At 46.4% G+C, this 22,231-nt stretch overlaps 2 protein-coding genes and 1 long non-coding RNA gene across 14 annotated transcripts in view; 2 read left to right on the top strand and 1 right to left on the bottom strand.

Moving 5' to 3' along the window:
• Positions 1 to 4,849, top strand: part of LOC120829189 (myelin transcription factor 1) — a 29,549-nt gene extending 24,700 nt beyond the window's left edge. For 4 of the 12 annotated variants that reach the window (XM_078087649.1, XM_078087644.1, XM_078087651.1 and 1 more), the window contains 8 exons: positions 264 to 332; positions 660 to 782; positions 1,063 to 1,143; positions 1,571 to 1,792; positions 2,049 to 2,140; positions 2,402 to 2,505; positions 3,237 to 3,380; positions 3,466 to 4,849. In XM_078087649.1, the coding sequence (XP_077943775.1) occupies positions 264 to 332; positions 660 to 782; positions 1,063 to 1,143; positions 1,571 to 1,792; positions 2,049 to 2,140; positions 2,402 to 2,505; positions 3,237 to 3,380; positions 3,466 to 3,609 (979 nt within the window). In that variant the 3' untranslated portion in view covers positions 3,610 to 4,849. The remainder of the gene's footprint in view (positions 1 to 263; positions 333 to 659; positions 783 to 1,062; positions 1,144 to 1,570; positions 1,793 to 2,048; positions 2,141 to 2,401; positions 2,506 to 3,236; positions 3,381 to 3,465) is intronic. The other 8 variants (XM_078087648.1, XM_078087647.1, XM_078087646.1 and 5 more) reach the window with 8 other exon arrangements.
• A 4,677-nt stretch (positions 4,850 to 9,526) lies between these two features.
• Positions 9,527 to 11,264, bottom strand: LOC144386675 (uncharacterized). The gene is made up of 2 exons (XR_013452392.1): positions 11,125 to 11,264; positions 9,527 to 10,853 (listed from the first exon to the last, which is right to left on the bottom strand). It is a non-coding gene; the product is annotated as an uncharacterized LOC144386675 (long non-coding RNA).
• On the top strand, positions 11,166 to 20,597 carry LOC120829222 (protein-L-isoaspartate O-methyltransferase domain-containing protein 2). Its single transcript, XM_040193185.2, has 7 exons — positions 11,166 to 11,356; positions 13,932 to 14,092; positions 14,219 to 14,369; positions 17,461 to 17,563; positions 17,648 to 17,822; positions 18,194 to 18,317; positions 18,408 to 20,597. Exons 1-7 carry the CDS (start codon positions 11,248 to 11,250, stop codon positions 18,977 to 18,979), a joined length of 1,395 nt encoding a protein of 464 aa, XP_040049119.2. The 5' UTR covers positions 11,166 to 11,247; the 3' UTR covers positions 18,980 to 20,597.
• The last annotated feature ends 1,634 nt before the right edge of the window (positions 20,598 to 22,231 follow it).

Raw genomic sequence — 22,231 nt, 5'->3', positions numbered from 1 at the left:
ATTTTTGTTTGATATGGACACGGCCGAGGCAATAATGCAGCGCGAGCCTGGCGACGCTCATTGACTTTGATACGCATCAGTAATTTACTTCTCGCCGCCTGTCCTCTTCCTCCTGAATGACCTTGGTGTGCCTTGCATTCTTGATTTCCCTTTGCTCACGTCTTCCTCCTCTCTCCTTTCAATCCCCCCACGCTGGCTTTCCTTTCGCCCGCCTCTCCTCCCACCTGTCCCCCCTCTCTCTCTCTCTCTCTCCCTCCTCTCAGTCTGTCTGGGTGTCCCCTCGCTGATAAGAGCCTTCGGTCCCTCATGGCGGCCCACACCCCTGAACTTAAGTATGTCTGCTGTGCACCTCCACTGCCTTTCCACCGCCACTTCCATGCACTGCCACAGACGCCGCCAGCGGCGCAGCGCTCCGTTCCGCTGGCGGTGGCTCATCTTTTGTTGCCTGCCGCCGCCTCTGCTGCCGCGTCCGCCTGGGCCTCTTCCTCCGGCTCGGCCTGCGCTCGCTTTCACTTCAGTCCGTTCATGTGAATGTGATCTGAGTCAGTAGTTCTCTTTACCAGAGAGTCGACGCTAAATGCAGCAGAATACACACAACGCGCGTTTGAATAACGGAGAAGACAGAAGGAACAAACACACTATTTCCTTCCTCTGCACAGTTTCACACCGACTCTCTCCAGTGTTCTGGAACTTGATTTTGACCCCCTCTCCTCCCTCAGATGCCCCACGCCAGGGTGTGACGGCTCAGGCCACATCACAGGAAACTACACCTCCCACAGAAGGTAACAACCCAAATACAAAAACGCACACACACACACACACACACAGTCAGCCAGAGAGGCCTAGTGACAGTTCATGGTAGAGTTAGACAGGGATCATGTACTCACACATCTGCACACCTTTCCATTATTTCTGGCCACATTGGGCGCGTTTGAGTTGATTTGCTTTGTAGTTTGGTTGATCGGCCTCTGTGAACTTATCCTTCCTCATAATGTGCTCTCCCGTTAACAAGCAGACCTTTTCTCAACCCTATGCTATCAACTCCATACTTTCTGTTTTCAGTATCTCTGGGTGCCCGCGTGCCAAGAAAAGTGGAATTAAAACTCCTACCAAGGACAACCAGGAGGACTCCGAGCTTTTAAAGTTCGTACTGCTCAGAAAGCCATAATGTCTGCTTTTAGCCAGACTGACGGTAAAAGTAAAATGCAATAAAAAGGGAAAGACAGAGAGAGAGGAAATCACTGTGAATCATACTTACCCCCAAAATGGAATTAGGCCCTGATGGGAAAATACACTTACTCCAGATACTCTGAATGTAGTTCTTGGTAGAGAACCGTACATTGGCTTCATATTGCATTGGCACACATCCCAGTTAATGTACCAGCATGATGATAACGGGACGTGCTTAACCTTAAAGCTCTTGCATCGATGGCATTATCCAATGTTTAAACCCTGATTTGGCCCCGTATAGAAAGTATATAACGAAAATCTTTATTGTAGAAATTCTCACCTTTCTAGCCTTTGTGTTGTTGGGTCGGTCTCATCTCACCCGCGTGTCTTCTGCGTGCAGGTGTCCGGTTCCCGGCTGTGACAGCCTGGGTCACATCAGTGGGAAATACGCCACCCACCGCAGCGCCTACGGCTGCCCGCTGGCCGCCCGCAGACAGAAGGAGGGTCTCCTGAACGGAACCCCCTTCAACTGGAAGGCCTTCAAGACTGAGGGGCCCACCTGCCCAACCCCAGGTTGTGACGGCTCCGGACACGCTAATGGAAGCTTCCTCACGCACCGCAGGTCAGCTCTCAACCAGCTCTCAACCAGATGACAATAAGACCACCTCTCTCATGGATCGAGCCATAGAAATCTGCGTCAATGTCCAACATTGGAAAGTTGTACAGGACCTGAAAAAGCTTCATAATGAAAAGTTCAAGCACGTGACGTTATTGACACATGGTCCACTGGAAGCAACAGGGTCCTTCATGTGTTGAGATGTGCAGCTCAGGCAACAGTGATGACCCCCCCCCCCCTCTTCTGTGTCACCTGCCTCCAGCCTGTCAGGATGCCCCAGAGCCCTGTTCGCCAAGAAGAAGGCCAAGTTCCCCACAGAGGACTACCTGAGCACCAAGTTCAGAGCCAGTGATGGTGAGATGTGTGAAAGACGTGTTTGTATGAGTAAGCCGTACCAGACACACGGTCTCATTCGATGAGCGACCCCTGTTGTGTATCATGTCAAGGTAAAAGTAGACTGGAACGCATCCTGTAGTGGCAGCAGGGAACCTTCATTCGGCTATGAGGCCTAGTCAGGCCCATGGAGGAACCCACCGCATCGTTTTTACTGTTCCTCTCAGAATATGCAGACCAGACTCTTCTTTTCTATGCTAATGTTTCTGGCTTCTGCTTTAGTTTTGGACAACGATGAAGATATTAAGCAGCTCAACAAAGAGATCAACGACCTGAATGAATCCAACAATGAAATGGAGGCGGACATGGTCAACCTGCAGACTCAGGTGGGTTAGGATTTATCTCTCAACATTCTTGCTGGACGGGTGTGCTAATGTGTTTAGACTCAAAGTTTGTGTGTTTAAAAGTGTGACATTATTTACTCGTTGAAACTCATTTCACATTATCTTGTAATCACCACTTGTGGCAACAGAGGCTTTTATTGGAACATTTCAGGTCCACTAACACATTTGGGCTCGTTTCCAGATTTATACTTCTTTGTTCCTCTGCCACGTGTTTACGTGCTTTCGTGTTAAAAACACATCGTTCGTCTGAACAGACGCCGTCTCACCCCAAAAGCACCCGATCTGAACTGAGGAAACGTTTCCACGCCATTCTTCATGGGATGAAATCCCGGCGATCCTGCATGTGAAAAGAAGGGGAACGCCGTCCTATTGAATCTAGACGGTTTCTTATTTCACAGTTTGTTGGTATTTAGACAGAAACGTGTGTGCACGAGGGGGATACGTCCCCTCTAAAAGACAAGGGGACATGCAATGTATGTTAAGCAGAAGCAGCTGTGACTGCATCCTCAGTACGACTCTAAATATTCATGTCCCAGTCTGAAGATTCCAATCTGTGAAATCTCACAAATATTTACTTTCACTTTTAAGATAAAATTGCATGTCCGTTGCATATATATGGACAGCAGGGTTTGTCCGTCCTGGTTATCCCCCATGATGTCATGTGTCTGGAGTGGGACCCGTGTAGAACCCCCCCCCCCTGCTGTGTGTTGCAGATCTCCTCCATGGAGATGAACCTGAAGACCATCGAGCACGAGAACAAGATGATCGAGGAGCAGAACGAGGCTCTGTTCGCGGAGCTGTCCGGCCTGAGCCGCGCGCTGATCCGCAGCCTGGCCAACATCAGCCTGCCGCACATGGTGAGTCCTCGTCCACGCACAGCTGTGCCGGCGGGTCCCTTTGCCGGCTCCTCTCAGTCGCCATTGGTTGTTGTTTGTACCACAGCAGGAGCCAATCACGGAGCAGAACTTCGACAGCTACGTGAGCACCCTGACCCACATGTACACCAACAAGGACCGCTTCCAGAGCGCCGAGAACAAAGCCCTGCTGGAGACCATCAACAGAGCTGTGAAGGGCATCAAAGTGTGAGGCAGCGCGGCGGCGCGAAGGACGGGGCGCTACGGGAGACACGTTGAACCGCTCTCCGACACGTTGAAATACGATTCAAAAACAAAAAAGGGAATTCAGGTATTTTAAATAAACGCCGACTTGAATAAGAAATCAACCCAGGGAGCAGCGGGCCAGAGGAGACGAGCCGCGTGCTGCTGGTCCCCAGAGGACGAGGACGGACACCAGGGACTGTGTGGGGGGGGTGATGTGCTCTGTGTTTACCTGTTGTCTCTTTTCTGTCCTCAACTGTTTGTGGATGAGCGGTTGATCATGTTTTCGCCTGGAGCACAGGATCGCCTGAAGCAGCTCGGAGAGGACAGAGACGAGTTGGACGCGCTGCCCTGTAGCGCACAGTGTGTGTGTGTGTGTGTGTGTGTGAGACACTGGCTGGGGTCTCTGTGGTATTACTGCGGCAAAGGTGTCAACAGCACAATGTTGACCCATGTAGTGTGTGGGGGGGGGCAGGAAGCCGTGGGCTGTTTTCATGGGACTGATGTGAGGATTTTAAACAGCAGCAGATTCATCCATTAATTCCTTTTTTTATTTTTTTACCTGAGATAATAGTAATTTTGTGCGCACAGCTCAAGTTCCGTTAGTCATATCAATAGTATTTATCAACATAGGAGTTGCACTTCATCTTAATGGATAGTTCTGTGGTACCATAATTATTGTTATATATGAATTATTTAAACTTGTGAACTCTTAAATTGTAACTTATTGCCATTTATGTTATTGAGGTTTATTTATTTGAAGCAATCTATTTATTAACTTTGTTTTGTAACGTGCGCACACACACACACACACACACACACACACAGCATCATCCTTACTGATTATCACGGTCAACGCAAATGTCTCACGTCAATATTTTAAGAATCTATACAGATAGCTGACGTGGCGTATTTAGTTTTGAGTACTTTTTCAAAGCCTTTTTAAGTGCAGATGTTTTATAACTGTCTTTGATAATTTTACACAGAGCAGGTCATCTTTTGCTGTTTGTTCCCTGCTTTTCTCTTTTTGTTACTGTTACATTCAGAACCCCCACGCGGGGCGAAAAAAGAAAGTATGTATTTATTATTTATTTAACATGAAAGAATTTGACTGACATGGCTGTGTATTTATTTTGTTATTTATTTGCGTGATGTGACTGTTGAGTCCGAGTAGTCTTAAAGACCCACTGCTAATATTTAAATAAAGAAAACGACATCATCAATACAAACACTGTTTGATTGCTTAGACGTAGACTTGGACGGAGCAGCAGCTGATTGTACGGACGAAAGGAGCCCGTTTAGTTGCTCTGTGCTCCGTGTGTGTGTTTGCTTTTGTCAGGTAAAAGCAAACCAGTCGCTGGAAACGCTTCGCTCAGCTGACCGGCCGAGGAGCACCAGAGGGGCTCGCGTCACGCTTTGGATTCTTTTGTGTTATTTCCATCAGCACAATGGTACATGCAGGAGAAGCAGATGTGCTCCAGCTGTGGTTCAGGCTGAATAAGTGGCTGTAAACACACAGGGAGGATATGGCCTCCGTTGATAAACAGACACACCCTTGTAGCCTTATTCTAGATTTTAATTTTTAGATGCACAAAGTGCCAGTGGAAAAAAAGAGGACAAACACTCCCGATTCTTTGCATTTGTGCGTTGTGATAACGTCTGGTCCCGGGACGAGCACGAGAGCGCTGATTGTTTCAGATGCCTTTATTTCTCTGCCACGATGGCCATTAGTACACTCGATATATACATTCTGTATAAATAGATTTTAAAGATGCTATATATATGAATATGAACACACATATATTTTTCCAGTGTAATTGTCGACTTTTCTTCTCTTGTATTACCTTACCAGAGGATCACTGGCAGTTACCACTTACTTACTAGCATTACGACCTGCTCGACTGTGGCTTTAAGCACTGCAGCCCCTCCAGCGGAGGTGAAGCAGGCGCCGCCGATGACACAGTGACCTACTTTGGATCTGTTTCCAAAGGTTTCCTTTTCTTTTCTCCCCCTATTTCCTGTATCTGTCTGTCCTTGATCCAGAAATGTCAAAGCAAAATCATCTAATGTATGTTGTACTACTGAATCTAACAAATAACTAGATGGTTGGTTCCTAAGTGTCATGTAACTTCATGTATATTTAAAAAAAAAAGGTGACACCTCTGAATAATGTTCTGCACATGGTGTTTGGCGACAGGTGCAGTTATTGTGTTGTTGCTGGTCTTCTCTCTGGTGTGGAAGGAGCGGGTGGGAGACCGTGGTGTGACCTGCCTGTGAGTGATTCCTTGCAGCTACTGTGGTGTAACAGTGTGACCCCCCATGTGTGGCTCTGATGTCAAAGGCATGTTGTTAATGTGCTCTTAGCCAATGTAGAATGACACTACTGTCTGCACTTTCTGAATAACTGTTGAGAATGCCAGCATTTGAGTCGTGACTTGTAAGAACCCTGATAGATCAAGTCAAGTGTTCCACCGAAGCCTTTGCCAGCAAAGCGCTGTCACACCCGTGTGTCGCTGACCCCGTAGAAAACCAGCCGGCGTCCCGCCAGACAGAGACGCGTCTTTCATTCCTCGGGTTCCGCCGTCGGACCTCCGAAATGTATTTTGAAAGAGAACGCTGCTTTCTTTTCCAAATAAAAAACAAAATGGATTGACAGGTTTGTTCCTCCGGGGGGCTGCCTCTAGAGGCTGGAGGATGGAGGCTACACGCTACAAGCTGGAGGCTAGAGGCTAGGAGATGGAGGCGGAAGCTAGAGCCTTGAAGATGGAGGGTGGAGGCTAGAGGCTGGAGGCAGAGGCTAGAGCCTGGAAGATGGAGGCTGGAGGCTAGAAGATGGAGGCTAGAAGATGGAGGCTGGAGGCTAGAGGTTAGAAGATGGAGGGTGGAGGCTAGAAGATGGAGGCTAGAGGGTGGAGGCTGGAGGGTGGAGGCTAGAAGATGGAGGCTAGAGGGTGGAGGCTAGAGGCTGGAGGGTGGAGGCTAGAAGATGGAGGGTGGAGGCTATAAGATGGAGGCTAGAGGGTGGAGGCTATAAGATGGAGGCTAGAGGGTGGAGGCTAGAGGCTGGATGGGGGCCTCCTGTGAAAGGAGACGAGTGTGTGGGAGCAGGAAATTGGTTTTCCAGGCTAGAATCTCCCCTTTGCTTTAGGAGGCGTTTGTTGCATAGATATGCAACATGGACACACGTCTGTCAGTGAAAAGAATGTCGAAGCTTTTAAGGACTTTTAAACCCTCCCCCACCCTCATATCGAGTGTAACCTTTCCTCAGAGAAGATCATTTCTGATGCATTTGGTTCACAAAGTAGTATATTCTTCCTCTCTTGAAATGCACGATAATACTACCCAAGAGGGTTAAGACTGTGAATATCCTCCTAACTTATTTCATATATGGCATGAACCCTTTCAAACTGCTTGATGAAACTGTCTACTGAGGTATGTAAATGAATAACACTGAGCCCATGAAAGCATTGCATTATGAGAAAGGAAAGGAGTCAGGTGAGGAGGCGAGGGCAGCCTCCAGTCGCTTCCTCGCCCACACGCGTGTCTTTTCGTATTTACACGCAAGTGATGAGTGATATTATTCCAAATACTAAAAACAGTTTCCCTAAAGCCCCCCAGAACAAAAAGGAGTTAGACATGTTAACACTTTCAGGGAAACCAGCCCAGACCAAAATTCAACTGTGTGTTTGGGGCGGGGGGGGGGGGCACCTCTGCATGTTAGACACATATCTGTGGCACCTCCTGATGTAGGAATGTCTCGCTGAGTGGCACTTTTCACCAAGCTGAGCAAAACCAAAAGCAATGCCCCCCCCCCCAACGCCCCCCCCCCCTCCCACACCCCCACCTTCAGCTGTAGTTACAAGCCGTGTGGTCTTATCATGTGTGCCTTTCTCACCCCTCATCTCAACATAGGGAACGTTTACACTTGGCAGGCCTGACTCAAACATTCAGTCTAGATTTCTTACACAATGCTGTCGGGGTACTTGGGGTGGGGGGGGGGGGGGTAGTAGATGTATATGGAGATAAACAGGCGGCTAAAGAAACTGTGATCTCATTCTGTGGTACAAAACTGCATGGACAGTAATCTGAAAACCTCGTCCTCATCATCATCATCATCATCCCTAGATAATGCATCAGTGTGCAAGGCAATATTTTGGAACAAGTGAAAGTCTACATATTTGTATTAAGAAGAAGCAGTGTTATTGTTGTTGTATTAAATGCGTTTAAAAGACTTTAAAAAAAAATCAAAAGTCTGTGAAAAAGACAAAAAAAATCCACAGCCAAGGCTTGTCCTGCTAGCATATTTTTACAGAGATGAGCTATTTTTATTGGTGATTTTCTAGGCATTAATATTGAAATCCTTTTCAAAAAGTACAAAACTTCCAAAATTACAAGCACTTCCTCAACAATAGATTGTGTGGTCCTCTTTGTTACTTTTGTAGATGTGCTCGTTCCTTTACTACTGCAACGTTTTGTAAAGTGGGACAGGCCCTGGCTGTGTGTCCTCGGGGTCTCATGATGTTTTAGTCATTTTGTTTAGGAAGTAAAACACTGTAGATGGGCCGAACTCGTGACTGTGTGTTTGTGTACTTGTGTACATGTTCCCCTGTTCCTGTGTCAGTGTTATAAAGCAGAGAAGTGATGTCAGTTATTGTTGGATGAACCATTTTAAATGTTCTCTATGAAAAACGCAAATAAAGAATCATAGACACGTATGAGCCCGTCTTATCTGTGCGTGCGTGCGTGTGCGTGTGCGTGTGTGCGTGTGTGCGTGTGTGCGTGTGCGTGTGCGTGTGTGCGTGTGCATGTGTGAGCCTTGCTAAATTGCAAGGTGCGGTTGGATTGTGTGTGGCTTAAAGCTTGGACGTATGAAGAGAACTGGACACAGTGTTTGGGGTGGGGTCAGCGGGGGGGTTGAACGTTGCTCAATGGCACACAAACAATGGGTCAATAGCGGAGTGATGACATTACCCAGATCTTCTGTTGATCTTCTGCATCACTGGGCCCGAGGAGAAAGCCCCTTGTAGTTTCCTTTAACCCCGCCCCATCTGACAACCCTGGATCCAGCTATTGATGCATTCACTACTTTTCAGATCAGGGCTTTTCATAGTAGAACTGGCCAATATATTATTTGGATTTCATGACACGAGACTAGAAATCCTCCTCGATTTTGAATATCCTCAATTTTCAACCAAAATATCTAAATATCTAAATATTTAAATAGCTCCATATGGCCCGGCTCTAGCTATACAGTTTGTACTGGGAAGCTGATCTTTAGGTGGAGCGATGGGTCCCAAATGCATCAAAGTCTTCTGGGGCTTCGCACCATGATGCAGCACAAAATGCACCAAACACTGGCAGCTTGAATGTGGTGGAGGGGTGAGCAGCTGGGCATTTAGTCAGTGGCCCTTTGCAATCTCACCGCCAGATGCCACTAGACCCCTCACACGCCATAATCATGACGTCATGGTGGAAGTCCTCCCGAGTCGGCCAAACGAGTGTTGGAGAGGAACTAGTGATCCTGCACAGCAGTAGCATCGCGGCTTGTGACTAGCGTAAGGGAAGTTTAATGTACGTGTACACACGGTGTAGTCAGTCAAACAGTCACACACACAGGCTGCCTTCCTGACGGTGAACAAAATGGGGGATCCAGCGTGCTGTTGACATGCAGTTACATGTAGTTTGTGTGTTGAACAGCACTGACATCTGGTGGACCTTTTAGTGAACCCACAGGTTCTGCAGACTGGAGCACTTCTCATGCAACATCATGTTTCCTGCAGCTGCTCATATTTACGCAGTTACTTGGGCAAAATCCTCCTTAAACACTGAGTGAAACTCATGCATCCATTTAATCTCACATAGAATCCAAATGTTTACACACACATATCTTCTCAGGACAATGATGCACGCCATTCTGCTATTTATTTGTAAATTCTTTAAAAGTTTAATCAACAACATAATTGTATAACAAGTCATATCCTTTTAAACGGAAATGTTGCATAGTAATATATACATAGAATTTAGAATATGCAATCCAAGACAAACCTCAGTGCCGCATTTGATACCATAGATCATTGTATCCTGTTGCAGAGACTAGAACATTTAATTGGTATCAAAGGAACTGCACTCAGCTGGTTTGAATCCTACTTATCGGATCGATCCCAGTTTGTGCTTGTAAACGGTGAATCCTCAAAGACCACCAATGTTGGTCACGGAGTCCCACAAGGTTCTGTACTTGGACCGATTTTATTTACCCTCTATATGCCAGAAGAGACGGACCAGTTAGTTAGACTTCAAGAATGTCTTGGAGACATCAAAACTTGTATGACCGGCAACTTCCTGATGCTAAACTCAGAATAAACGGAAGTTATCCTGATAGGCCCAGAGCGCCTTCGAAGCCAGCTGTCACGTGATACGGTTTTTATGGATGGAATTGCTCTGGTACCCAGCAGCACCGTCAGGAATCTGGGAGTTCTCTTCGACCAGGATATGACCTTCAACTCGCATATAAAGAAGACTTCAAGGACCGCCTATTTTCATCTACGTAACATATCAAAAATCAGGAACTTTCTCAAAGCGATGTAGAAAAATTAGTTCATGCGCTTGTTATTTCTAGACTTCAGTCCGGGGGGCAGATTCGGTCAGCTCTTTTAAAGTAAAACTTAAAACTTTCCTCTTTATTGTGCCTATAGTTAGGGCTGGCTCAGGTTAGCCCGGACCAGCACTTAGTTAAGCTGCTATAGGCTTAGACTGCCGGGGGACTTCTTAGGACACACCGAGCTCCTCTCTCACACTAATTCACGTGTTATTAATGCACATGACTAATTCAGCTTCTTTCCGGGAGTGTTTGTGCTTTCTCCCCTAGCAGGTCTACGTAGATCGTAGTTCCTTCTGGACCCTGGTCCTAACACCATTTTGGGGGTTTGGGGTTTTGAGTTTTTCCTGTGCTGATGTGAGGGTTTTGGGACAGAGGATGTCGTATGTGTACAGACTGTAAAGCCCTTTTGAGATTTTGGGCTATACAAAATAAAATGAATTGAACCTGCTAACTGCCTAACTGAGACAGCCGGTCATTCAGTGGTCCCTGTGTTCCTTGGTTGACGAGTCTTTTCCACTTCATCCTGTCCCAGTAGGACAAGGACGCCTCACTGCGAGCTTCTACGTCTGCATCGAAGAAGGTCTGCTGCAGCCGATGTTTTGGCTCAGTAAAATAGAGAGAATTACTTAAGAGTCCTGCAAAAGACCACATGTAGAAGTATTGAACAAATAAAATGGCCCATTACAATTTCATGCATATTCTATTATTTTATTACAATAATTGACCGTGAAACTAATTTTAAACAGTTTGTAAAGGCTTCAAACAATAATAATAACAGTATTAATACCTAATTATTCCATGTGGTATTTAATATTCAGAATCTCAAAGTAACACGTGAAAGCTGTTTATTATTTCCTATTTTCCTCTGAATTATAATGATGAAATGTGTAGATGAAACTAAAGTACCTTCATATTGTACTTTAATACTTAATAATAAAACTCCTTGGTTCCGCCGCGCGGAGTGACGTAGGCAGGCCGTCATCTTGCGTCGGCTCCTTTACGTCTGACGTCACAGCGTCAGCTGGCCGAATGTTTACATCCAGCGGTGGCGTGTTTCGGTCTGGATCCCCGCAACAACAGAAGGCTGATCGCGAGGGACCCCGCGGAGACGGAGAACATCGGTCGCCATTTCCACCAGGTAGAAGACCCGCGTGTCCGCGGCGCGTGCAGGAGGCGGCGCGCGCCGCGGACACGCGCCGCTGTTAGCGCTGCGCGTCGACGTGCCTCCTCGCAGCTGCTCTCCGTTTCTGTTGACCTTGCCGCCGCCGCTCGGGTGCGATGGTTCGCGTTCGTGGTTCCCGCGGCCGACGCGCCACTCGGAGGACGTGGTTTTAACCGCGGTCCCATCGAGCCGAGAGCCGCTCAGTCCAGAGGAGCAGTGATCTGCGGGGAACCCGACTAGCTAAAGCCGAGTCGCGCGCGCAATGGCTGCGTGGCCCTCTGGTGGTCACGTGGGCAGCGTCTTCACTCAGGACGGCTCTTCCCTCCTCATCCTCTCACCACTGCTCCACATCAGGATGTTCTCTCACTGTGGCCTTTGACCCCTGTGATCTCTGGAGGTTCAGCTGCATCTTCTGGGCCTCCACATGTGGTGGCTCAGGCTATTCATGTGGAAACTCCAAAGGACTTACAGTTTAGATGGAGTTTTTATTTTTTACCATTTTCACTCATCACTCAGACGTTTGGGGAATTCACAAAATATATATTTTAAAACTAAAATCCAGCCCCATTTCTTAGTTGGTACCAGGCAGCAGCCGATGGTACTGGAAGTAAAGCAGCAGCTGCATTCTCTCTGATGTCCATCAGGGGGCGACTCCTGGTTGTACAGATGTGACTCCTGGTTGTACAGATGTGACTCCTGGTTGTACAGATGCGTCAACACGGCGGCCCACCAATTAATGGGGGACGTCATGTTGGATGTGTCCTGCTATCGCTAGATCCACCACTACTATCATGACATCCATCCACCTTCAACTTGGAGGGAGTGTGGAACAGAACGTGTTCACACACTGTGAGCAAATAAATCAAGTCAACTATCTGTAAATCTGTTAAGGGCGTAAGAGCCAATAGTAGTAATAGTTAACAGTAATAGTTAACTTACCGGCCTCCCTGGGAACTTGTAGCCTGCTGCTTCGTCACTAATGTGAACACAGCTCGCCCGCCCCCTTGTTATTGATCCAATCAAATGAAAGCGCTTGGATGGTAAATAGACCCTCTGGTGACTGGACACCGCTCACACGTTGCATTCACTCCCAGTGGGGATAGTAATGATACGTTTTATTTATAACGCACTCTTCATTGGCAGATTGGCAGTGAGTAGTTCTTGCAGATAGGAAGGTGCATTTATGAGTGAGTAGTAGGATTTTGTAGTCGATCCGGAGAGAGTCAGGGAGCCAGTGTAGGACGGGTGTCATGTGCTCATATTTCCAGACTCTCATCAGGATCCTGGCAGCGCTGTTTTGGATGTGTTGTAGTTTCAGCATATTCTTGCCAGTGATTCCAGTTAAGAGAGAATTACAGTCGTCCAGCGTTGAGGAGATAAAGCCACGAGCTTCTCTGACAGGGTCCAAGTGGGGCGGAGTTTGGAGATGTTTTTGAGATGATAGTGGAGCTAACGTCCTCACTGGGACGCTAGTATTTACTGGGGTTCTAGTAAACGACCACGTGGGGTCGTCGTGGCGCAGGGGTTAGAGAAGGTGTGCTGGGAAGCACAGGCTGCCCCATGTTCCATGTCGAAGTGTCCCTGAGCAGGACACCTAACCCCTAATTGCTCCCCAGGCAAAATGTGAAAAAGCCATTAAATTAAATTACATTGAAGTGTAATGTAAGTCGCTTTGGATAAAAGTGTCTGCTAAATGACTTGTAATGTAATATTTAGAATCCATAGGAACCACTACTGTCTGTCAGGTCGGGATTGTCTGGGAGTTTATCCTTGTTCTGCACAAAAGGACCTGGGATTTCAGGGGGATTTGTTAGCAGAAAACCAATATAATATGTATAACCGTGTCATAGTTTATAATCATTTATAACTATGTATCATACATCTATAAACACATGAGACGAAGAGCTGCAATAGTGCTTCAGTAGCCCAGAATGGAGAAAGCAAATAGTACTTATGATAATAGAGAGAGTCTTCTTCCATCTCCTCAAGGCCACTTAGTTGCTTGGAACGGGGGGGGGGGGGGTGTGGGGGGGGCAGAGGCATATTTAGCTTGTTGCCCCGTGTAACGTCCCCGTTAGACAGCGCTGAACCCTTCGCACTGACTTCCAAAGAAACTGGTGGTTGTTTACAAATGTAACGGTTGAAGGAGTTTCTGTGCTTTCATTTACTACTCAACAATTTAGCCTTCAGTTGTTACAAACAGACATTGTTAAACCTGGTTTTGTACAACCGACAGTCCAGAACCAGATTTTTCATTTACCAGGAACAAACACCCATTTAAGAAGCCTGACGCAGAGAATGTTGGCATTGTTGTAAATCATCCAAAGCATGAGTCTTTTATTTAACAGCTCCGTCTCGTTCACCTTTGGAGGTGACGGAGCCTGGGTGTCTGTATGGTAATCCTCAAAAACCGTCTCCCCACAAAAAAACACATTGTGAAAGAGCGAGCTGAGCAGGAGTACAGAAGTCAATGTGTATTTCTCTGCCCGCTCATTACCGCTGCTCGTGGTTCTTTTGTCCTTTGGGACTGAGCCACCTGTTTTTCCCTCAGTGAACATGGGGGGAGCTGTGAGTGCCGGTGAGGACAATGACGACTTGATTGACAACCTGAAGGAGGCGTACTACATCCGCTCAGACCTGGTGGAGCGGGCCTTTCGAGCCATCGACCGGGCGGACTATTACCTGGACGAATACCGGGACAATGCCTACAAGGTGAGCACCACCAACGTCTGTGAGATCACTGAAACAAGGTCCTCATGGAGAGCAGCTTCCACAATGAACCTGAGTGGCATGGTTTTAAAGGTGACGTTGTATTGTTGTTGTTGTTGTTGTTGTTAGGACTTAGCATGGCGGCATGGAAAGATCCACCTGTCTGCTCCGTGTATCTACTCTGAGGTGATGGAGGCTTTGGACCTCCACCCTGGCCTCTCCTTCCTCAACCTGGGCAGTGGGACCGGCTACCTCAGCACCATGGTCGGCCTCATACTGGGTATGTGGTGTCTTTCTAATAGTTCATGTGAACATGTGGCAGTGAGGAGCTTCTAGGTAAACACACTTTACCTACAAGAAGAACTGAGATGTTCATTGAGATACATTACATTACAGCCCCAAATCACACAATACAAACTACAATCTGTACACACAGCAGGGACAAGCACCATCAGACGTAAGCACCATCAGATATAAGCACCATCAGACGTAAGCACCATCAGACGTAAGCACCATCAGATATAAGCACCATCAGACGTAAGCACCATCAGATATAAGCACCATCAGACGTAAGCACCATCAGACGTAAGCACCATCAGATATAAGCACCATCAGACGTAAGCACCATCAGACGTAAGCACCATCAGACGTAAGCACCATCAGACGTAAGCACCATCAGACGTAAGCACCATCAGATATAAGCACCATCAGACGTAAGCACCATCAGACGTAAGCACCATCAGATATAAGCACCATCAGACGTAAGCACCATCAGACGTAAGCACCATCAGACGTAAGCACCATCAGATATAAGCACCATCAGATATAAGCACCATCAGACGTAAGCACCATCAGACGTAAGCACCATCAGATATAAGCACCATCAGATATAAGCACCATCAGACGTAAGCACCATCAGACGTAAGCACCATCAGACGTAAGCACCATCAGACGTAAGCACCATCAGACGTAAGCACCATCAGACGTAAGCACCATCAGACGTAAGCACCATCAGATATAAGCACCATCAGACGTAAGCACCATCAGATATAAGCACCATCAGACGTAAGCACCATCAGACGTAAGCACCATCAGATATAAGCACCATCAGACGTAAGCACCATCAGACGTAAGCACCATCAGACGTAAGCACCATCAGACGTAAGCACCATCAGACGTAAGCACCATCAGACGTAAGCACCATCAGATATAAGCACCATCAGACGTAAGCACCATCAGACGTAAGCACCATCAGATATAAGCACCATCAGACGTAAGCACCATCAGACGTAAGCACCATCAGACGTAAGCACCATCAGATATAAGCACCATCAGACGTAAGCACCATCAGACGTAAGCACCATCAGACGTAAGCACCATCAGACGTAAGCACCATCAGACGTAAGCACCATCAGACGTAAGCACCATCAGACGTAAGCACCATCTGACATAAGCACCATCAGACGTAAGCACCATCAGACGTATGCACCATCAGACGTAAGCACCATCAGACGTAAGCACCATCTGACATAAGCACCATCAGATATAAGCACCATCAGACGTAAGCACCATCAGATGTAAGCACCATCAGACGTAAGCACCATCAGACGTAAGCACCATCTGACATAAGCACCATCAGATATAAGCACCATCAGACGTAAGCACCATCAGACGTAAGCACCATCAGACGTAAGCACCATCAGACGTAAGCACCATCAGACGTAAGCACCATCAGACGTAAGCACCATCTGACGTAAGCACCATCAGACGTAAGCACCATCAGACGTATGCACCATCAGACGTAAGCACCATCAGACGTAAGCACCATCAGATATAAGCACCATCAGACGTAAGCACCATCAGACGTAAGCACCATCAGATGTAAGCACCATCAGACGTAAGCACCATCAGACGTAAGCACCATCAGACGTAAGCACCATCAGACGTAAGCACCATCAGACGTAAGCACCATCAGACGTAAGCACCATCAGACGTAAGCACCATCAGATATAAGCACCATCAGACGTAAGCACCATCAGATATAAGCACCATCAGACGTAAGCACCATCAGACGTAAGCACCATCTGACATAAGCACCATCAGATATAAGCACCATCAGACGTAAGCACCATCAGACGTAAGCACCATCAGACGTAAGCACCATCAGACGTAAGCACCATCAGACGTAAGCACCATCAGACGTAAGCACCATCAGACGTATGCACCATCAGACGTAAGCACCATCAGACGTAAGCACCATCTGACATAAGCACCATCAGATATAAGCACCATCAGATATAAGCACCATCAGACGTAAGCACCATCAGACGTAAGCACCATCAGATATAAGCACCATCAGACGTAAGCACCATCAGACGTAAGCACCATCAGATGTAAGCACCATCAGACGTAAGCACCATCAGACGTAAGCACCATCAGACGTAAGCACCATCAGACGTAAGCACCATCAGACGTAAGCACCATCAGACGTAAGCACCATCAGACGTAAGCACCATCAGATATAAGCACCATCAGACGTAAGCACCATCAGATATAAGCACCATCAGACGTAAGCACCATCAGACGTAAGCACCATCTGACATAAGCACCATCAGATATAAGCACCATCAGACGTAAGCACCATCAGACGTAAGCACCATCAGACGTAAGCACCATCAGACGTAAGCACCATCAGACGTAAGCACCATCAGACGTAAGCACCATCAGACGTATGCACCATCAGACGTAAGCACCATCAGACGTAAGCACCATCAGACGTATGCACCATCAGACATAAGCACCATCAGATATAAGCACCATCAGACGTAAGCACCATCAGATATAACCATAATCACACATTATCATTTCCACCACTAGACGTGCTCCTCTGCTTAAATCCTAAACAACGACCATGACCAGCGAGCCTCTTTGTCATGTTCAGAAGAAAAAGGATCCCGATCTCCTCCCGTCACTCCACGTGCACATACACACTCACCGACACAACGCCGTTGTGTGGAGTCTGGTTATGTTCACCTGTGTGCTTCAGTTCTCTCTTCTTTTGTCTTCATATTCCTCTCGCTCTTAGCCTGCTATTTTACACTGTAGATTTAAAGTGTATATTTGTAAATCGACGTGTTACTTGTCTCGTTTTCCATTGTAATGCACCAACCGCCACGTCAAGTTCCTTGTATGTCTAATGTACTTGGCAATAAATGTTTCATGTTTCAGGTCTACTTGTCTCATGGAGACCTCCGTCGGTTTGTCAGAGCGTGAAGCTGTCTGGATGTTCAGCTTTAAATGTTTTATTGTAGCGACTGAGTTTCTTGTCCAGTCTGTAAACGTGTCTGATTCCAGTCTGCTTGCTGTTGCAGGGCCCTTCGGAGTGAATCACGGAATAGAGTTGCACGCAGATGTGATTGATTACGCTTACCAGAAGCTCGACACCTTCATCAAAACCAGCGACAGCTTTGACAAGTATGTGTCCAAATGTGCTTGTGACGTTTTACCGTTGCTCTTTATTGTTCCGCGTGTGTTTTCATTGCTCCTGTATTCTTATAGATTTGAATTCTGCGAGCCGTCCTTTGTTGCGGGTAATTGCCTGGAGATTCCCCCCTCGGAGAGCCGGCAGTACGACCGCGTGTACTGCGGGGCCGGGGTTCAGAAGGAGCACGAGGACCACATGAAGAACCTGCTCAAGCTGGGAGGTGTTCTGGTGATGCCTCTCGAGGAGAAGGTTGGTGTGTCTCGGGAGAAGGTTGGGGCTGGGCGGAATCTGGCAGTTTCACTGTATCATTTTTCAAATAACACATTCAAGAAAGGAACACGGCAATACATGCACATACATGTAAAAAATAATGTAAAAGAAAATAAGAATCATCTAAAAATCAAGGCCGTGCTGAAGGCAAAAGGGGTCCAAACTCTTACTAGCAATGTGCACCTAGTGGCCAGTTTGGACTGTGGAAAGTAACCTATCCTAAGCATATACATCCTATCCTATATGCATGTATATTAACATATAAAATAAAGGTAAATAGTAGAGCAGTTGGGAACGCACACAAAATGACATGAAACAGCTGTGATTTCCTGCTGTTTTATTTTCTGCAGTTGACCAAAATCACCCGAACGGGACCAAACAGCTGGGAGACCAAAAAGATTATTTCTGTGTCCTTCGCCCCTCTGGTCCTCCCTAAACACGGCGCCAGTCGCAAACCCAAGAGCGCCCCACTACGTGAGTGCCACTGAACCTCACTAATGTCACCAAGTTGAGTCTATAATGTGTTTAAGTCCCCTGTTTCCTTGTGCTTCTCAAACGCTGCAGCTAAGTACGAGGTCCGGACGCTACAGGAGCTCACGCGCATCTGCATCCGTCACACGCTGCGGGTGACCACGGACGCCGCCGACAGCCAGTCGCGCGGCCGCGGCGCCTCGTTCAGCGTCGGCAGGGGCCTGGCGGTGGCCGGGCTTCATAAGTACGGCCCCCGCTTCAAACGCAGGCGCGTGCACCGCCGTCACTGCAACGCCCTCGTGCTGGCCACGCGGCAGGGCGTCGCTAGCGGCGGCATCGGCCCCGCCCCCCCGGACGGGAATGACAGCCAGCGAGGGAGAGCGGAGGAAGAGGAGGAGGAGGGGGCCGGAGAGAGGGACGCGAGGCGGCAGATCAGGGGCAGCCGGAGGGCCGGGAGGGGGGCGGTGAGGGTGGTGGAGGAGGAGGAGATGGTTGAGGAGGAAGAGGAGGAGGAGGAGGAGCAGCAGGAAGGGGGGGAGGAGGAGAAAGAGACCGGGGAGCTTCTCCGGCCCCAGCCGGCCGTGAACGTCCTCAGAGAGAGGATCCTGGGCCTGCCGCTGCCCGAGCCTCTGAAGATGTACCTGCTGTTCTACAGAGAGAAGTGAGCCAGACGACGCGCCCCCACCTCACCGACCCCCGCCTCGCTCCGCCTGCACCACCTCGCCCTGCCAGTCCTTCGCTTAGCCCCGACTCCACGGTTCTTTACTTGATCCTTTCTAGACTTGATGGAGAGTCAGCTCCATTGTTCCAGGGGTGATTATTCAAACCGCTAAACAGTCACTGATGTAAAGTGTGTGTCTCCATTGAGGTGCAAAATAAATGGATACAAGTACATGCCACAGATGGTCCTTTTGCAGCTGTTTGTGTCTAACATGCCGTGTCTAGCAGCAGCTTAGCAGGTCCAGACACACAGAGCAGAAGGTAGAGGACGGCCGAGGCGCTTTTCTCAGATGATGCATCGAATGTATGTGGTGATGTTTGTCTGCACATCTAATGGGAGCAGCAGAGGGGAAGACAGGGAGGCGACCCAGCGCTCAGAAACCCTGAGGTTACATGTTCTCACCGTCACTACATCGTATTCAGCTTGCAACCAAGACGGCGTGGCTTTATTTCCACGCGTTTCAAAGTGAAAGGGGAACTTTCAGTCCGATAAATAATCTGCTTGTCCACGGCATGTGCTTGCTCATCATTTCCAGCAATGTTTTAGGAGGCTAGTAGATGAAATAGAATGCACATATTTGCCTGTAAGAGTAGAAGTCCTCTTTGTCTCCTGATGTCTACGCATGGAGATGAAGCTTACATTTGTATCCACAGGGCAGTGCCACAGTTTTCTCTACATCCCATTTGATTCTCTCAACCAAAAAAGATCACATACTCTCTAATATTCCAATTTACAGAAGTAGACCGGCATGATAACCCTTAAACTAATGTGTTGCATTTTTCCTCTTTTTTTGGATTCTCATGAGACGAAGTGGTGTGTACAGTACAAATGAAATGAAAAAACTACTTGATGAGTAAATTGTCTCACGTTTTCTGTTGTAGTTCGTTAGATGAGCAATATTCCTTTTGTACTTTTTGCTTTTGTGCAAAACCTTTTGCTCCCCTCTGTGCCAAACCCGCGCTGCATGGACGGAGTTCTCCAGAGGAAGAGCAGATCATCAACGCGAGAAGAAGCGACATTTGTTGATGTTCTTTTTGGTTTCTTTTTAAACTTCTCCACCACTACTGAAATGTCACCAGTGGTTGTTTATTAGTCGTCGTGCAAAGCTTTGGACTTCTCCCATTGAAAAGTCAGCACTTGAAGAATTGGATGGAGAGCAAATTGATCTTGAACAAGGCGAAGCCGTCCGTGTCAGTAAGCTCAAGAAGATTGGTGACGTATCGGATCACAATGACAGGACGGGTCTGATTTCTCTCACTCGATGGAAGGATTGTGGCTGACTGACAGGGTGTCACTCGGCCAGGCGACTCCCATCCCTCCGGAGTGTCATTCCACCATTTCTCCTGCTGCTGGGTCTGCCTTCAAGGACCGTGTGCACACCTTTCTTTAGTCGACACGTTTGGTTGTTGTGCATTTGTGATTCTCTGCTGAATGTACGCCATCCTGATGGGTTTTGGGGGGATTCTTTTGCATTTGATATTAAGTTTTGGAGGTATTGAAATGCTTGTTTTTAAAATTGAGCTGTATTGCCAACTACTGTTAATAAAGCCAGTGATACAAAAGAATCTCATTGTTTATATATATATATATAAATACTTTAGTCAGATAAACTGTGACTTATGAATAATGTCAAATAATATTAATACAGCAAATACCTAAATGGCCTCCCCATGTTTAAAGATATTTTCTTTTTAATTATTTGCATCTTAAGAGAGGAAATAGTCATTTACAGTTCACCTAAACCTTTGACAATCTTCCCTCTAAAGAATTCCTGTGAAATTCAGTTTGTGAGCAGTAAGCTACTGTAAAACTATTTCACAGTAATATACTGTGTATTCACCCAAAGATTACAGTAGTTAACCCTTTCCTGGGAACATTACCGTAACAAGTTGTGCATGTACTGTATAAAAACACAGTATTAAAAATACATTGAACTGTCAATTTGCTGTAGAAAATTACAGTAACAAGCCGTAATTTACTGTAAAACAATCACAGTAACAAGGATTTAATGTAGAAAATCACAGGCTTTAAATGAGTATTAAATAAATGTATAAATAAATAAACATACATCTGAAAGAAGTACATATGGCTGGGAATGGCATAAGACTTAATAAATATCAAAATTATGATATAAATGTAATTATAAATATTCAAAATAGTCACGTTTTTAACATGACTTTTATTCATCTCGTCTCTCATCCCACCTCAAAGCTAATTTTAATTCCATTGATTATGTTCAAATAAATGGGCCAGGTTGTGTGATGGTCAGAACTCTAAAGACCCAAACGCAGAAATCAGAAAAAAGTAACTAAGTACAAAAAGCTAAAGTTTACCAGAATCTAAAGACCTACAAAAGACAGGAACAAGCCTGAATCAACATCGAGGAAGATACAAGGGGACAAACAGTGGCTTAAGAGACTTATAAAAGGAACTAATACAAATGCGCGGAGAACAACTAGCTAAGTAAAAGTGGATCATAGATCCCAGGTGACGACTGAATCTAGCAGGAAACCAGAGCGAGAAGTTAACTGGAGACCAGATCAAAGGTTATCTCACAGAATGCAACAGCCAGGAACTTGTACTCCTTCCCCGTGTCCACATCCTCTCCCAGAACTCTCTCTGAGTTGTACTAGAAGTCACTGGTGTACATTTGTTTGGGTGTATTTAAAATGTTATTAAATATTTTGTGTAAGAATGTGTATAATGTATTTACAGTGTCTTTTTGCAGAATTTACAAATTTGCAGAAGAAAAAGCCCACTGTTCATTATTTTATCACCACTGTTTCAAATATTGCAATATTCATGTTGTTGGATATTAAGACCCATCCTTTTACAACTGCTAATATTTTAAATGTTTATGGATTATAGTTGCTTGTCAGTTATGCATCTTAGAAGAGAATCGTTATTGGGTTTTCAAAAGAAGAAGAACTTCTTGGTGTACACAGTCCAATGCAAACACACCCTATGAGTATGCTTCTCCATTACGTAAAATATGTTATCCATGCTACGTTCCACAATTATAAGAATTCATTGTTGAAATATATAGTTTGCTGTCTACCCGCAGTTATTGTCGAAGCTTAGTAAATTCTGAAATACAGCAACATTTATGTTTACATAAAAATATGTAATAGTAATATGTAAATTACCTACATTCCATTAACATGTGCATTACAAATACAACATTTAAATTGTTTTA

This window comes from Gasterosteus aculeatus, chromosome 2 (assembly GCF_964276395.1).
Source record: "Gasterosteus aculeatus chromosome 2, fGasAcu3.hap1.1, whole genome shotgun sequence".
In the NCBI taxonomy this organism is placed as follows: Eukaryota; Metazoa; Chordata; class Actinopteri; order Perciformes; family Gasterosteidae; genus Gasterosteus; species Gasterosteus aculeatus.
The sequence above is the reverse complement of the archived record's forward strand: the minus strand, read 5'-3'. Positions and strand labels throughout refer to the sequence as shown.